Source organism: Euprymna scolopes, chromosome 6, assembly GCF_053919585.1.
Source record: "Euprymna scolopes isolate OS-2025 chromosome 6, ASM5391958v1, whole genome shotgun sequence".
NCBI lineage: Eukaryota > Metazoa > Mollusca > Cephalopoda > Sepiida > Sepiolidae > Euprymna > Euprymna scolopes.
The window spans coordinates 131,181,968-131,199,971 of NC_136487.1; the positions used below are offsets into that span (position 1 = coordinate 131,181,968).

At 32.8% G+C, this 18,004-nt stretch overlaps 1 protein-coding gene across 2 annotated transcripts in view; it reads left to right on the plus strand.

Annotated features, from left to right (window-relative positions):
* The window catches only part of LOC145277959 (guanylate cyclase soluble subunit beta-1-like), a 241,814-nt gene that overhangs the window by 168,681 nt on the left and 55,129 nt on the right, over positions 1-18,004 (plus strand). For both annotated transcript variants that reach the window (XM_080130083.1, XM_080130084.1), the window contains 2 exons: positions 3,473-3,573; positions 8,805-9,109. In XM_080130083.1, coding sequence (XP_079986209.1) covers positions 3,473-3,573; positions 8,805-9,109 — 406 coding nt within the window. The remainder of the gene's footprint in view (positions 1-3,472; positions 3,574-8,804; positions 9,110-18,004) is intronic.

An 18,004-nucleotide genomic window follows, 5' to 3' on the forward strand; every position in this document is an offset into this window, starting at 1 on the left:
TATTTCTGTGTCACGTTTACATTTTTCTTTCTTCTGAGGGAATCTTATTTAATTTTTATGAATTTCCATTTCTTGTAATAATAACTTTACAACGAATTTTTCATAAGTTTTTGTTTAGGTATCGACTATAGCTGAAGGAACTAAAGTTAAACACACACACACACACATACACTATGTGTGTGTGCGCGTATGTGTATATATATATATATATATATATATATATATATATATATATATATATATCTACACACAAGTGTCCTCTATAGTATCAGATCTGACCGAATGGTTAATTGTAGGCATTGACCAATTCATACCATCTAAAAAATTCCAACAAAAACCTAAAAGCCAGCAATGGTTCTCCCCAGAATGTGCTGCTGCTATCGCGCACAGAAATCACTTTTTCCATAGCTACCAACGTAATAGATGCACTGAGACTAAAGCTGCTTTCAGGACTGCCAGCAACCACTGTAAACGAGTAATAAAAATGCAAGAGAGCTATATGCCCAGTCTGTTAAATCCAAGGTAGCTGATCAGCGGCTTGGTTCTCACCAGTTTTGGCAAATAACAAATAGGATCCTGAACAGAATTGTGCGTTCTATCCCAACCATTCTCAATGGACCAGAGGTCATCTCGTCAGCGTCAGACAAGGCCAAACTATTTGCAAAGAAGTTTGCAGCTAATTCTACCCTATGCGACGAAGGCCATCAACTCCCCATATTTCCTCCTATAACACAGAACAAGCTAGGTAACATACAAATATCCGTGCATGAGGTCGCCAAGCTAATAAAAAACCTAGATTCCAGTAAAGCAACTGGCCCTGATGGCATCCCAATTATAGTGTTAAAAAAGCTTCAACCAGAACTTGCTCCCATACTTACGAAACTATTTAAGCGCTGCCTTAAGGAGAAGTGCTTTCCGACCCCCTGGAAGACCTCATCAGTTTGCCCTGTATTTAAGAATTCAGGTGATAAGTCATCTCCCTCTCAGTACAGACAATAAGTCTCCTCTGTGTTATGAGTAAGTTGCTGGAATCAATTTTAAATAGAGAAATAGTCAACCACCTCAGCAGGAATAACCTTCTTAGTGACACACAATATGGTTTCCGCTCTGCAAGATCTACCACAGATGTGCTGACGGTTATATCCCACAGGATTAGTGAATCTCTTGACAAAGGCTTCCTTTCTAGGGCGATTGCTCTTGACATATCAAAGGCCTTTGACAAGGTATGGCATAAGGGTTTACTTTACAAGATTTCCAGCTACAGTATAACTGGAAATGTTTTCTCAATCATTAAATCATTTCTCTCCGATAGGCTTATAAGAGTAGTGGTAGATGGACAAAAATCGGAGGCGTGCAATATAAATGCTGGGCTCCCTCAGGGGTCAATCCTGGGCCCAACTCTCTTCCTGATCTACATCAATGACCTCCCTAAACACATACTTAAATCATTCGTTGACATCTATGCTGATGACACGACCATCTACAGCAACACATCAAAGGCTGTAAATGACAAAGTTCTCTCTGATTCTCTCTCCTCTGATCTCGAGAGCGTGGTTCAGTGGGGGAAGATGTGGCTAGTTACCTTTAATGCATCCAACCCCAAACTCCTATCCTTACATCATCAACGCTCTGATACCCAGCTGGCATCAATTGTGATGGATAGCTCTCGTCTGGGTGAGGCCCCGTGTTTTGACAAGCTTCTGGGTTTGACCTTTACTCCTGATCTGAAATGGAACACGTACATCAAGTCTGTTGCCAAGGTCGCTGGAAAGATGGTGGGATCCTTCTACCGCTCCAGAAGATATCTCACTACTGATGCAATTCTCTATCTATATAAAAGCCAAGTACGTCCAAGGATGGAATACTGTTGCCATATCTGGGCAGGAGCTGCCAAAAACAGCCTATCATGCCTTGACAGAGTACAAAATAGACTTCGTGGCTTAGTGGGGGATGCCCTTTTCTCTACCCTGCAACCCCTCTCTCACAGAAGAGACGTTGCGAGCCTATCCTTGTTTTATCGTTATTTTCATGGCAGGTGCTCGTCTGAACTCCAATCCCTGGTCCCCCCTCGCCAATATTTCACGAAAAACACCCGTCTAGCTGAATCCACTGTGAAAAATTCCCCCCACTCTATATCTGTGCCTAAATCAAAACGCGGATTCCATGAACAAAGCTTCTTTCTTAGAACTGCACGCCTGTGGAACTCTGTTCCGTCTGCCTGCTTCCCTCCGGACTACAACTTGGATGTCTTCAAGTCTAATGTTAACAAATTCCTAATGAACCGCCCTCTTAAGTAAACACTCCATCTAATCTCCACACTAACGTAATGTACTTGCAATAACCCTTATCCTTGAGTGGCTTCCGGGCCTTGATAAGTGGTGATCACTGTGTAAAAAAAACAAAAAAAAACATACACACACATATATGTATATATATGTATATATGTGTGTATGTGTGTGCGTGTATATATATATATATATATATATATATATATATATATATATATCTAAGCGAGATAAGACATTGATAGAATTCAGATGAAAATCCTGATAGATATTACTTGAAGTAACAATTTCCTTGCCAAACTTTCTCCCCTGCCTACCTGGATTATAGCCCCGGAGGACATTGTTACTCCTTCCGATAATGGGCTACCCAAGTTGTACCAAACTCTTTCTTCCTATAACTATCTCCATACAATTATCAACAACCACTCAAAAAACTATTTTCAATATTTATGCTGAAAACAAAATAAGTGTCTTTTCACAGCTGAACATTTTGCTAACCGCATTTCATTTCCTCTATTGAAAATGCATAGATTAAGGAAATTAACATCACCCCTTCTCTATATTCCTTTTGTCAAACAATAAATTCTTACATCGAATATACGTGTCTATATGTTGTTTTATCAGAATTTAAAATGTAACCACCAAACTTATATATATATATATATATATATATATATATATATATATATATATATATATATATATACGTATTCTTTTTTGGTTTTTGTTTCGATTAAAGCTTATAACCCGAAGGCATATGGATATATATTTTTTTATTTTTGAAATCACAACTTTATAATAGATAAGAATCGATAGAAAATTGACTCTATAATAACATACACGAAATATGAATGCATTAAAATATATAACACACTTGTTTGCGACCGGGCTATTCCGGGCTTCCCTGTTAGCTTATATAACTACTTTTGCAGTTTAAAGAGCTACAATAATATCAGAGCGTCTCCATTTACTCTAAACATCCACAGCATGCCAGCATCAATATAGTATATATAAAAGAGTCCGCTGTGGAATTTTCACAGGTCCTGCTAGTTTACTACTTCTTTACGTGCACTTAATTCGGTGCTTTTTGAACGCATTATATCCATTGAATATGTTATTTGGGGTATGTGTTTGAAACTATTTTATTACATTGATTTGGTATAGATAGTGTTCTTTTCTTTATTTAGGAAAACAGCAGATTTGAATATGGAGGGACACTTTCTGGTGAGGTGTGTTTACGATGATTCAGTATCATATGATCTTGTTGGAGCAGCATCTCAAGTTCTTGGTAAGTCATTTTCTTTTTGATAGATTCTTTCACACGTCTATGCGATGGTTATGCAATCCGGAATGCCAACTACATGATATTTGTTTATTGCGTAACTGAACGTCGGCTATCTTACACGTCGCTACAGAAAACTAGTTGGAATGTGGTCGTTGCAGTTATAAAAGTAGAAATGCAAAAAAATCAACATCGAAAATGCTATTATGTTTTATTTTTCGACAGTCGAAGTTCTCATGAATCAAGGGGACCACAACCTGGAACTACCACTTGGACCTAATATAAGATACATAGATATTCGAATGTTCCATTTAAGTTCTTCATATTGAGTTAGTAAATAAATTGAGAACAGAATTAATATGTTTCAGTATAGCTTTTGCTTTGGTCTCTTGGTCTTACTGGATTCCAGGACAAGAATTTATCTAGTCTGGTGGAGTATCCAGATTCGTGTTATTACTTGAGGTAACATCACTTGGAGAAGGTTCATCATTACTCGTAAACTACTAATGTAGGTTAGTCCTAGTGAAGAGATCTTATTTGGGCACCGAGTACTATGTAATTTTGAACATTTAGTCAGGGTTTACTTTAAGGGAAAACTACTCTCATGCCAGGTTGTTCTAACAAAACCCTGTACAGAGAGACCTTAGCCACTCGAAAATAGTGTCTAGTGGGCATGCAAAATTACTAAATATGTATAATCTTCAAGACACAAGGATTACAGTATAGAAGCCCCTGAATATAGAAAGCTGCGTGTTAGGAAGACACTGTTTTTATAAACAAAGGGCAGAGTTTAGGATAGTGCCGTGGGTTTACAAATTTTATATCAGAAAAATATGGTTACTACCTTCTTTCCGGAAATATATTTGGAAATAGCAGATGTGAAATGAATGTAATAATATTTGAAAAAAAAATTATCGTGTTAATGGTGTTGTAAGAGGGTTAAGTGTACAATGAGGCTTTCCAGCAATAACGTGGCGTTAACAGTTAAGACTTTCCTGATAACGCCGGCTCAATTTTTTTTTTGCTTCTTCACAAAACGAATCAATCGATTTTAAAACTAAAACTTAGTTTCTGGTAAAGTTATTTTGTAGAAAAGAGCAAATTATGTTGGATAGTGTGACTCCCGGGCAGCAGCAGGAGGAACTAATTATAACATTGTGATATGTTGAAATGTTTTTCAGTATAAATTATATAATAGAGAAGAATGTAAAAAAAAATAAAACATACCAGTTGAAATTAAGTATAATAATCTATAAAATGACGTAAGTTGGAACAAAGGAAGTAGTTATACGAAATTGGTATGAGCTCATCCTACACGATTAATCAAATCTTTATGCATCTAAGACTATGGCACCAGTTTCATTTTTCTACCTGGAATAGTTCATGAGATATACGCATTTGTAATGTCCCCAAGACTTTTGAAACACCCTATTCACTAAACTCAGATAAGTCAGACTTATTTGACCTGGGATTCGACTTGAAATTGGTCGATATAGTTTAAGGTTCGTGTATACTAGTGGACGCGATATTTCAGGGTGTGAGAATCAAAGCTAACGTTTCAAACTCAGAGTCGAAGAAGAAAATAAATATATGAAATTATAACCCGAGTCAGATTACTTCGTTCTGAAGTAATTTACATGTGCAGACAAATCATTCGAAGATTGTGCATTTCCTTTCATCAACACTATGCAAACGAGGTTATTTAAATAACTATCTATAAAGTATTTGGTGCCACAGTCACGAACTATGTGCATTTGAATATGTCTAAACACCTAACACAACTAACAGATATTTATATTAATAATGCGCACCAGAGATTATTACTGAAAAGTATGATCATCTACACACCATATGCGTACTATATACGCATGTTATATAAAAATATGTAATTGTAAGGCACTAGTAACTCTTAGCACAGATAAATAGCGTTTCGATATTAGGAAAGAAGTTTTATACGTTAGGTACTTTACAAAGAAGAAGTATAGAAATAAAATGAAAAAAGAAGATGAAAAGTAGCAGTAGTAAAAAGGGAAGGATGAGAAGAAACACTAAGTAATGAAATAATATCATATTTTCTGACAAATACGAATTCATAATATCATCAATTAAAAGAAACACATGCCCTCATGTTAGAAAATATATACATGACACATGTGTCATAGCTAATATTCAAAATGCGACTAATGGGGCTTTGTTATTTTGACTATAGATAATTCCATATTTATCTTGTGAAATACAAATTAGCAGTATGTTTTTAAAACTAGCCATAATAACAAACCTCTATTCGCAGAAAACAACACACCCTCTCTCTCTCTCTCTCTCTCTCTCTCTCTCTCTCACACACACACACACACACACATACACCCACACATATATATATATATATATATATATATATATATATATACTAGCAGGGGTGCCCGGCGTTGCTCGGGTGTTTGGAGGTGTATGCTGTGCAAAAAAAGCAAAAAAACAAAAAAAATGGTTAATTTTTTAAAAATTTGACCCCTATTATGACCCCTTAAAATTTATTGTTTCGGGCTCAAATCACTTTATTAAGTTAGATCCATGTTCAAGGAACCTAAATCTAAAATTTCAAGTGTCTGGACCCAAAATTGTCGGAGGAGTTTGGTAGAGTTCTTAAAGGTCAAATCGTTGAAATTTGACCCCTTAACAGCCAAATTTCTGGCTGACACCCGTCACATCGATTTTCCCAAATCTCAGTACCCGGTATTTCAAATTTCGAGTCTATAGACTAAAAAGTGACCGAGTTATTGCGTAGGGAAATGTACACAGACAGACAGACACACATACACACAGACAGACATACAGTTCACTTTTGTATATATATATATATATATATACATATATATATATATATATATATATATATATATATTTTTAACCAGCCAAACAACGTCGTTGCACATTTTATCGCTGCGAAAATAATTATATCTCAAATTTTTTAAATTTGAATAAATATATTTATGTTATAAGGCATTGATTGTTTTAAAAAATTTTCAGAAAGTAAACAATCCTAAGAACTCCTTAAATAAGAAATAAAATTTCCGGTGGCTAATTAATCCGTAAAAGTTCTAATATCAAGAATAAAGTTTCCGGTGGGCAACCAATCCGAAGAAGGTCTGAGGTGAAGGATAGAGTTCCTTATTGCGAGAAACGTAGAGGAGCGTGCTAAATTCTTATCCTGTATGTTTTATGCAGTGAATTGATTTCTGATTGGATGCCATCCGCTATATTTGATTGATTAAGTCTTATCGCCCGTGTGTATAAACAAAATCTACAAATACTTTGTAACTATGTCCTCTTACATGTATCAAACTTATTGCATTACACGCACACACACACACATATATATATGTATATATATAAATATATGTATATATATATATATATATATGAATAAAAATAAAATAAAAATACTTGCGATAGTTGACGTTATGTTGTTTTGAAAAAGAAAAATCGAATGAATTTATAAACTGGTGATCAACGTTTCATCTCTATTTCAGGGGACATCCTCAGGATATTAAAAGGAAAATGACAGAAGAAGAAAACGATCATAGACCATACGTAAGTGAAAAGCAAACAGTGTTAGAACCCTACCCATAACGGGAAGAAAACTATAAATGTGTTTGTATGGGAAGGTTGGGTTGTTCAATGTCTCTCTCTCTCTCTCTCTCTCTCTCTCTCTATATATATATATATATATATATATATATATATATATATATATATATATACACACACTTTTAAAAATGCCTAGGTATTTAAATAACGTATTTTTAAAAGTGTATATATATAGACATTGAACAACCCAACGTTCCCATATACACACATTTATAGTTTCTTTCCCGTTATGGGTAGGATTCTAACACTGTTTCCTTTTCACTTACGTATGGTCTATGATCGTTTTCTTCTTCTGCGTTTTTCCTTTTAATATCCCGAGGATGCCCCTTGCAATAGGGACGAAACGTTAATCACCATTTTATAAATTCATTCGGTTTTTCTTTTTTCAAAACAACATAACGTCAACCATCGCTGGTATTTTTATTTTATTTTTAGGCATATATATATATATATATATATATATATATATATATATATATATATATATATATATATATATATATATATATATATCGGATGTTATGACTTCCGGATAGAACAGATTGCCTTAATGGATCGAATAGAGAAACAAAAGATGGCGCTGTGATTTGTTACCAGATGGTAGTTATTGAATACATATTTTCAGTAGCAGAATAATCTTATTTTAATCGAAGATAACTAGTTTAAAACAAATTATTTATGTTATAGAAGAATGTACTTTTATTTATGAAAAGTAATAGCATTACATGTTACCAAAACAACTAAGTTTTACCAGTTATCGTGTCGTCAGATGATTACAAATAAACAAGTTATCATATATTCACTAAACACAGAGTAATAAAGTGAGTTTGAAGTTAGAGATAGTTCGTGAGTCAGTGGAAGCTGGCTGGAGATATGCTTGGAATATATGTTATCTCTCCTGTCCGTGCAAAAATCGAGTCAACTAACTAGAGATGATGTAGACAAATATAAATTCGTGCAAACTTCGAAGGAAGTCACAGACACGAAATAAAGTTATGAAAAATATAACTTACAAGTGGTATGACGTTACTTTAGAAGTGAAACCCAATCGCGAACAACAGCGTCTATCAAGAAGGTATATTTCCATTTTGTCAAGTGTGCCACGCAGACAGATATGTTTATGGTTCATTGTCAACAGAATTGTCTATTGAACGATATTGACCCGTTTCGTGAATTGTATTTATATGTGTTAGCACACACAAACACACACACACGCACACACACACACACACCCACACACATACATGGACAAAGAAAGCGAAGAGATTCTGTATAATAAAAATGCAGAAAATAAAACACTACACACATTTAAAGAGACGCGTTATATATATATATATATATATATATATATATATATATGTGTGTATATATTATATATTTATATATCAATATATGTATATTTGTTTACGAGACTAGTCAATCCATTAGGCGACATTAATATCTAGTGAATATATGTATTATATATACACACATTATATAGCACACAAACACACATACACGCACATACACACACATATATATATACATATATATACATATATATATATATATATATATATTCACATGTTTTTCAAATGTTTTCATTTTTACAGGTCTTCCAGCTAGTCAAATTCTTGAACTCTTTGGCGAGAAATTCTTTGACTTCTGTCAAGAATCTGGTTACGACAAAATTCTGCAAGTGCTCGGAGGAACAACTAAAGATTTCCTCCAGAATCTTGATGCCCTCCACGACCACCTGGCCACCATCTACCCAGGTATGCGAGCCCCATCGTTCCGATGTTCGGAGAGAGAAGAGGATGGGGCCACCATTCTTCATTATTATTCAGATCGTCCTGGCCTTGAGTACATCGTTATTGGCATCGTTAAAGCTGTAGCGCGTCAAGTGCACAATTCAGAGGTAAGCATCACGATACATTTTTAAAAAGAAAATGAAGCGTTTAGCTGAATAGATATTACCAACTGCCCCGGTGTTAGGATACTAGCTTGTCGAAATTTGTTTTTGCTATCATCAATTTATATTCCTAGAAAGTTAATGGTTACTTTAATATTAGTATTATGAATAAGCTAGGTGTGTCAGAAACTTTGGGAAAAATATTTTCCAAGCTTATAACTATTCGAGAAATGTAAGTCAAACCCTATTTTTTTTCAATTAAAGGAGCAAGGACCAAGGTTTCATTTAAAAAAAAACAAAACCAAAAAAAAAAACAACTTGATTTAAAAAAAAAAAGTTTTAAACCTCGGATTTACAGGTAAATTTCTAAAAAAAACACTATTGTTTTGTTTTAAATTTGAATGTATTATTTATTGATCTTTTATCGTCAATTTTTGATATATAAAACTTTGTTGAGTAGATTAATTATTTACTTTTTAATAGACATTTCAAAATGGGGGTTCGTGAATTAAAAAAAAAACGTTTGTCTGACATGTTATATTCAGTTTATCGCAAAGAGCATAAAAATTCACATTGACCCTGACAATATCGTAAAAATAGAATCAATAGAAACATTTTGATAGATTTTTTAAGTTTAAAAATTGAAAAATACTGAACTAATAAAATTCAATTAATTTCATTACTGTTTTTATTTAATAAAATATAATATTTCTATTACTTTTTATACAACTTTAATAGTTTATTTTGGAAGTATAATCTATAACGAAAATAAACACCCCACTGTTAAAAGATAAATTACGAGTTTTTTTTAAATATTTTATTCGCAGTTTCGTGTTAAGGGTGCCAAAAATTCATACAAAAATTTCTGACACCTATCAATTGGCTACACCTCTATGATTTAATCAAGTTAAACATTGTATATAGTAGATGTTTCGATCGGGGGTATTGATGCTTTGTTTCAACAGAAATAATTTTTACTCTGATTATTTTTTTCTTGCCTTATGATAGTGGATCTAATTTGCAAAAAATCCTTCTAACACCAGCTATTTGTATATGTCCATATATTATCTAATTGGGGCATCGTGCAGAGAATACAGCATAGTGAAGGGTTATATTTTCTCATTTGTATTGCCACATTTACACAGATAAAAAATGGTGCTAGCTACTTCTTAATATATTTTAATTCAACTCGCACTTTAAGGGGAAAAAACAAAACGAACATTCTATGAGCACGTTTTGGAGATCTTATGTGTAGAACAAAATCTCGCGTAACTGCATCCCATTCTACTACAATATGTTCGTTTTCAAATCCAATAGCCACTTGATTAGTCGCCACTATATATTAGCAATCCATCTAAAGCAATTTTCTTCCTTTCTCAGCAAGTGTTTCTCATCGTTTCGTGCTGGCGATCAGCGTCTCGTTGACTACTGTTTAATTCTTTATCTTAAAAAATAAGACCTAAAATAATTGTAATATATATAGAAAATAAGAAGAGGGGATCAATCTACGAAATAATCTATTGTTTATCGTCCAACTACTGAAAGTATAGCCACATTAATTTGGTGACTTTATGGTGATCTTATGGGCATCTATTTAGTAATATTCGTCTATAGATGTAGAAGGATGATATTAAAACATGCCCTAAAAACCGATAGTGGACTGACATCCATCAACAGAAACCATACTCTCTGCAATGTTTTATGCGGGCAGTATTATTTTAGCAAAAGTTTACGGTATGCAGTATTATCTATTATCATCATCATCATCGGCGGTCACTCGTGTCCAAGTAAGACTGTCCTCCGTTGTGGCTTCTGTGGGTCCTCAGGTGAGCATAGAGCCCAATCCTAGACCCAATTTGTCTTGTGCAATTTGGGCAGATAAAGGTAGTGGTGGTGGGGTGGGGTTGGGTGTGTCTGGTTGATACTCTGTCCTTTCTGTGCTTGCGTTTATCCTCAGCAGCTTGATTTAGGTCACTACTATAAAGCGCAGCACCTTTGTGGACAGCGCTCCTCCATGCCAACCTGCTCCCAGCCACGTCCTCCCATGTCTCAAGGTCCATGTGAAACCGCTTTAGATTTGCTTTGATGTTGTCCTTATACCTCATCTTTAGGCCACCCTGGGCACGCTTTCCCTCAACAAGCTGAGAGTAGAAAATCTGTTTTGGGAGGCCGAGATCCGGCATTCGGACAACATGACCAGTCCATCTGAGCTGGCGTTGAGCAACAGCGGTGATAGTGGGAATGTCAGCCTCACTCAGGACGCTGGTGTTGGTGCGTCGGTCCTTCCAACTAATTCTGAGGATTTTTCGATTATCTATTATATACCATTACTAGCAGACCATCCGGCATTGCACGGTCGTAAAATACACTCCAATATAATATTTTGATTAATGCAGATTTCGTATGTATTATTATACAAGCGGGGGTTCTCGCCGTTGCCCGGGTGTTTAGGTGGTGTATTAATTGCCCCCGGGCTGAAGAGGGGGGGGAGAAACAGGAGGGGGGAGGACTGTAAAAAATGGTACTAGCGGGGGATAGGAATCAAAACAACAGTAGGCAGTTATGGTGTAAAGGGGGGAAAAAGTGGTAGGAGGCAGGCAGGCGCGAACCTGTACCGCGAAGGAGGGAAAACACATGAAAAAAAAAAGTGACGTCTTCAACGTTGCGTTCATCGCACAGCAGGAAGTGGCGAAGGTTTAAAGGCTTGTCAATCGAAAAGAGGGTATGACTTTCGAATATATCGGTCGAAAAAAGCGACCCCTCCCTGTAGAAACGTGGCCAGTTAAGGGTGAAGGAATTAATATTTTTTGCCATTTTTTTATATTTGTCGTCCGAAGGGTCGCGCTTCAAAACAAGGTAAATCTCTTAAAGTAAGCCTTTATGCTATACTCTAATCAATACGAAAACTTCACGGATTATAATGGGAAGAATAAACTTTAGAACAGTGTAGTTTTTTCATAATCGATATTTATGTATATATTTTGTCTACAAAATCCCAATTCTTTATTTGTGATTACAAATATGCTTAAAATAATCATCCGGAATTTACCAATTTTTTTTGTATTGTGGAGGAAGTGATAAAACAACAATACAATAAGATTTTAAGGTTGAAATTCCGGATTTTGAAAGTATTTAATTTTGTACTTTTGTGAATTGAAGTGTGTAATTCGTTGAATAGTGTAATCATCATGATTATTCTTGGAATTAATAAAGAAATTATATATTCGCATTATATTTACATGACAACCCTTTTTTAACTTTTTGAAAAATAAATTAATAATTTGCTAATAGACCATTAAATAATAACTGCATTTAAGAAACGATACAAAAAAAATCAATAATTAACTGCGCATTTTGCTAAAATGACGGTATTTTCGGCAATCAGTGGTTATGTGATATTCCCTCACCTATGGTAGAAAATAAGCTGTTCATATTTATAAGCAGTTGTTAACACTCCTTTTTCCTTTTCGATGTGACTTTGGCTTGACTTAGTTTAAAGTGTTGGGGATTGCATCTAACACACTTTCTCTTCCAAGAACACTTGGTCCTTGTGTGATACTAGATGCAAAAGTTATCTCCACCACATACGGCGCCTAGCATTCCATCAATTGTCACCCATCTGATACTGGCCAGCCTCATCGTAGCTTTACATCAAGAGTTATGTAGGCCATATATACATATATATATACATATATATATATATTTATATACATATTTAAAAAGTGTAGCCATCAACAATTAATCTTTTAAATATACATTTTTCACTCGCTGGAACTACACACTCATCACTTTATTTATATATATATATATATATATATATATATATATATATATATATATATATATATATATATATATGTACACATATATTTCAGAATAAAATTATCCAACAATCAGCTGGTATGGAAAACTGTGATTATAAGATTTACAAGATATTACTGGCAGTATTATCCCACCTGAATAAGAGTTTCTCGATATACACGATAATAAATAAATAAAATTTTTGTCATTCAATGAATTTAAACATTTATGAAGTGAAATATTTGAGTTTCAAATCATTTTTTTTTTATTATTCTATGTGAGACAAAGAATACAATTGAAACATTTTTGAAAATGTTTCAAATGTATTCTTTGTCTTACATAGAATAATAAATATCTTTTTATCCGAAACTCAAACATTTCACGTCATGTATTTTTAAATTAATTGAATGACTAAAATGTGATATATATATATATATATATATGTATGTACATATATATATATATATATATATATATACGTATCGCTTATGAAAAAAGAATTAACCCCTTATAAAGTGTATTCTTCTTTTAATCGTTAAAACAAACATGAAAAATACAGGGTTAAAGGAACTTATTATGGTCTTATGGTCAATGTAGTTTCTCTCAAACGATCATTATAAAAACCTTTTAAATATTTTATCCATCCAGAGAAAATATCGGTGAAATGTGTTGTTTTGAAATTTTAAATTAAAATTTCCATAAAAAAAGTAGAAAAAATTTTATATTATTCTGTTTTTCAGATGAGAAAATTCCGGCTTTTATCTTTATTGAAAAACGCTGCTCAAGAAAATTAAAATGTATTAGAGTTTAAAAAACAAAAAAAAAAAAAAAAAAAAAGTTGGGCTTTCTTCCATATTTAGGTCGTGTAAATTTTCTCGACGTTGAAGGTTTAATATTCAGTCCGAGCGATACAAAGAATACAATACAAGATTATATTTACATCTAGCTGATTTGAGGAAAAGAGAGCTCTCCGGTAGAGATTACCGATGTATACAAAACGATTCTTGAGTTTAAGCAGATGCGCCTTAAAAGCTCCAGCGTTACCTTAATCCAAACGTTATGAGAGAACATCTATAATATGACAAATATTCAAAATTACCCATACACTATGTGTAAATATATATAGTGTTATAGGTCAATTAAAAATGCATGCACTGCACTAGTGAGTTCTTGTGAGATGACAGTAAATCGGAAAATCAAAATCATCATCTGAAATAAAAAATTAATTACAAAAAAGCAAATGCTATGCAAGGAAATACGCAATTTGATTATAAATGAAAAAACGTAGGGCGGTATCGTCTCATATTTATAAAATTAGGATAAATATTCAGACGTGTCTCGTAGCACTTCAACAATGGTAATTCGACAATGAATTATAATATTTTATTCATACTAAATCTCATATTTCTATGATAAAAAACAGATTATGAATTAAACCACATTTCAGAAATCATATTTAAATAACTATCTTTATCACAAAAGAAAACCGCCAGCAATATTTCTGTCTAATTGGTTAAAACATACTGTCTGCCATATCAAAATCTAAAGAGAATTAGGAAGCATTGCATGGTGGAAGATTTATTGTTTTAGCTAATCCTTGTTGGCAATAAGAAACATGTCTCATTCAATAATTATATAAATAGTGATAAAAACTACGTTATTAAAGTTGAACATTAATTATGCTTTTATACAATGTTGTTTGATTCAAACATTTTCTACAAATTTGGTTTGATTCATAATATAATAACCAAGCGTAGTAGTAATAAAGTTAATTTTAAAATTTTCGATTCAAAGAATAATTTAGTAAGGAATGTGTAGTAAAATAATCGAAATAACAATAAAAATCAGCATGCTTTGACACAACAGTAGGCATTTAATAGTATAAAAGAAACAAGAAATATATATATATAATTTTCAGAATGTGAGAGATTGTATATAATAAAGTCCACAGCCAGACAACGTCGCAGCCCACAAGAGCCATGACACTCAATGAACCGGAGGTCCAAGACTCTAGTTTCGCTCTCATTTTGCTCATCACTAGACACCTCCGAACTCAGGATTCGAAACCCGAGCCTCTTGCATACAAGGCAAGCACTCTACCAACTGAGCCAACGCCCTGCACACAAGAATTTCTATTAACCAACACAGATCAAGTAAACCGCGCCGAAATCCGACTGTGAAATGAACCTACTTGAGATATATATATATATATATATATATATATATATATATATATATATATATATATGTGTGTGTGTGTTTTACAGAAAGTTTTTAGATGAGACAAATCCTTGGTACCTTCAGTTTCAAACTCTATAATAAAGACCATTTTAGATACCCATACTAAGCTCTCTTCAGCAATAGTCATCTCTATTGATGATAAGTAAAGGCTGAAGAGAGCTTGATGGGTATCTAAAAACGGTCCTAATTACCAGGTTTGAAACCGATGGTACAAATGACTTTTCTCCTCTAAACAAAACATAAATACATAAAAGACTTTTCACCTCTAGACAAAATATAAATACGCTCTTATTTTCGGATTTCCCTTATAATTGAGCACTCAGCTGGATTTCTATTAAAAAAAACTAATTATATATATATATATATATATATATATGTATATATATATATATATATATATATATATATATATAAATAAATAAAATTTAAACATATAAACTAGAATCTTAATTGCCCCTATTAAGTATATTAAACAATTCTATTCGGCTGGGATTGTCTTATATGAATATTTCCTGCTAGTAATCCATAAGACTATTAAATATAAGATTCCCTAACCTGTAATCTAATTCATTTCCATATTCAAAGTGGATAGCTGGATTTCTATTTAAAAAAAACTGATTACACGTATACATGTATATCTATATCTATCTATCTATCTATCTATCTATCTATCTATATATATATATATATATATAGATAGATAGATAGATAGATAGATAGATATAGATATACATGTATACGTGTATACGTGTAATATACTAAATAGGGGCAATTAAGATTCTAGTTTATATGTTTAAATTTTATTTAAAAAGATAAATTTTCAAATAAAATACACAATTTATTGCTTGAATCAAATAAATTTGGTAATTTTGTCCTTAACCTATGAGTTTTCGATCGTAGCACATCACAGACGAGGAGAATTTCTAACAAAATACTTATATTGGTTAAGTATTATTTTGCTAAGTAGCACAAACAAAGAAAAATATTAAAAGTTAAATTCCTTTAAGTGACATAAATGAAGGGAATTCATGTAAAATGTAAAGAAAGGATATGATGAATTGTATGCAAATGTAAAATACATCCTTGAAAATATTTAATATCTATAATGCGTGAGGTCGGTGAAGTGTGGGTAAAAAAGGAAAGTTTCTGGTAATATCCAGGTTAAAGGCAAGCAGAGCTTTTTGGCAAAATTAATCCGTTTCAATAATGGTATTATCCGAGGGTAAAGGTAAGTTCGTTTGTTTAAGGTTTAAAATTCAGATGAAAAAATTTACGTTCAAGAAAACAGTGGCAATAATATAATTAACTATGATTTTAATATATATATAACTATTTTATTTTTATATAATAAATTATATGTATATATATATATATATATTATTGTTATTTGCCTTTTTTGAACTTTAAAAATCGACCAGAGTTTGCAACATGCAAATGATACAACTAATATACTTGGCTAAATAGTTAATGAACGAATAAATACACGAAATGGATTCATCATCTGGGCATCTTGTTTGTTGAATGTGTCCTCATACTTTTATTTTCTTTGGATTTATGTAAACTCACCATTCCACGATGATATACCAGGCATGATAGACAACTTACAAGAAAACATTAGACGCGTTATTGCGTGAATAGAGTCTTATTTAATACGTTAAATTTGTAAAAAAATATACCTCTTTATTATGATATATATGTGCTAGTCTCAGGGTCATAGGCCTGAAATTTTATTTCAATCTTAAATGGCAGTAATTAATGTTTTAACTGAAATATTTATGATATACATATTTATTTGAGATTTTTTTTATATTTTAAAATTCACCTTATCTTATAAAATACCGTACATCTATTAGACGAATCACTTCCTGAATATGAGATTCTTGTACTACATGTATGCTCCATAAACATTAAGTAGAATGAGAAAATATCTTTTTTGGTAATGGGATTATATTTTTAAATACGATTTTTTTTTTACATTTTTATGTTTAGAGAGTATATAAAGTCATGTAAAAATAAAGATTAATCAACATATAATTCTATTAATTCTGTATTTCAATTATCTTAAATTTAATTTTGATAAAATCTATTCAAATTTGAAATTCTTATAATACTTCTTTTATATAACGCGGTTAAGAGGGTTAAAATAACAAATTAAAATTCCAGGGAAATTTCTATGATTTGTGATAACTGGCAGTCTAAATAAAGTCAGCGCTATTCTGATATTAGTAAATTTCAAAATGGACGGTTTTGCTTATGTTATTACCCCATACGAATACGGCATAATTGCGTTGACACACTGGTTCTCGTCAGATAACTGAAGTTAAGCAACGTCGAGTCTGATTAGTATAAGATGGGTAACCATTTCAGAATTCTAGGCGCTGTAATAGCTCTCCGCTTATCTCGGAAGTTGTTTCTAGTCGTCCTGTACACACTTCACAGGCTACTGGTATTAAGCAATATCGACTAAGGTGAGTCGTGGTTGGTGATTGCGCACCTCCTGTCACAATAATTTCATGCGCAAGCACCCCTTCGTGGATACCCATATTCTGACTAAAGGAGCCCCTAATTACCCCTTACACCACCTTTAAAAGACACCAATACTTAAAGTTTGATAATATTTAATAATTGTTATTTAACAGGTGTAACGTACTGGTTACTTTTTAATTGTGTCGTTACATTTAAAACCTCTCGCACCCACAGTTAATCTGGTACTATCACAAAAGAACAAATAAGCACGAAAAAGTAAAAGTTACAAAATAAAAATCCAACTCGATATTTTTTTACAAGTTCAAATGAAATAAATTTATTCATGGTCCTTCCAAAACATTTCATCATCTTTCCAATATCTTTTCGCTTACA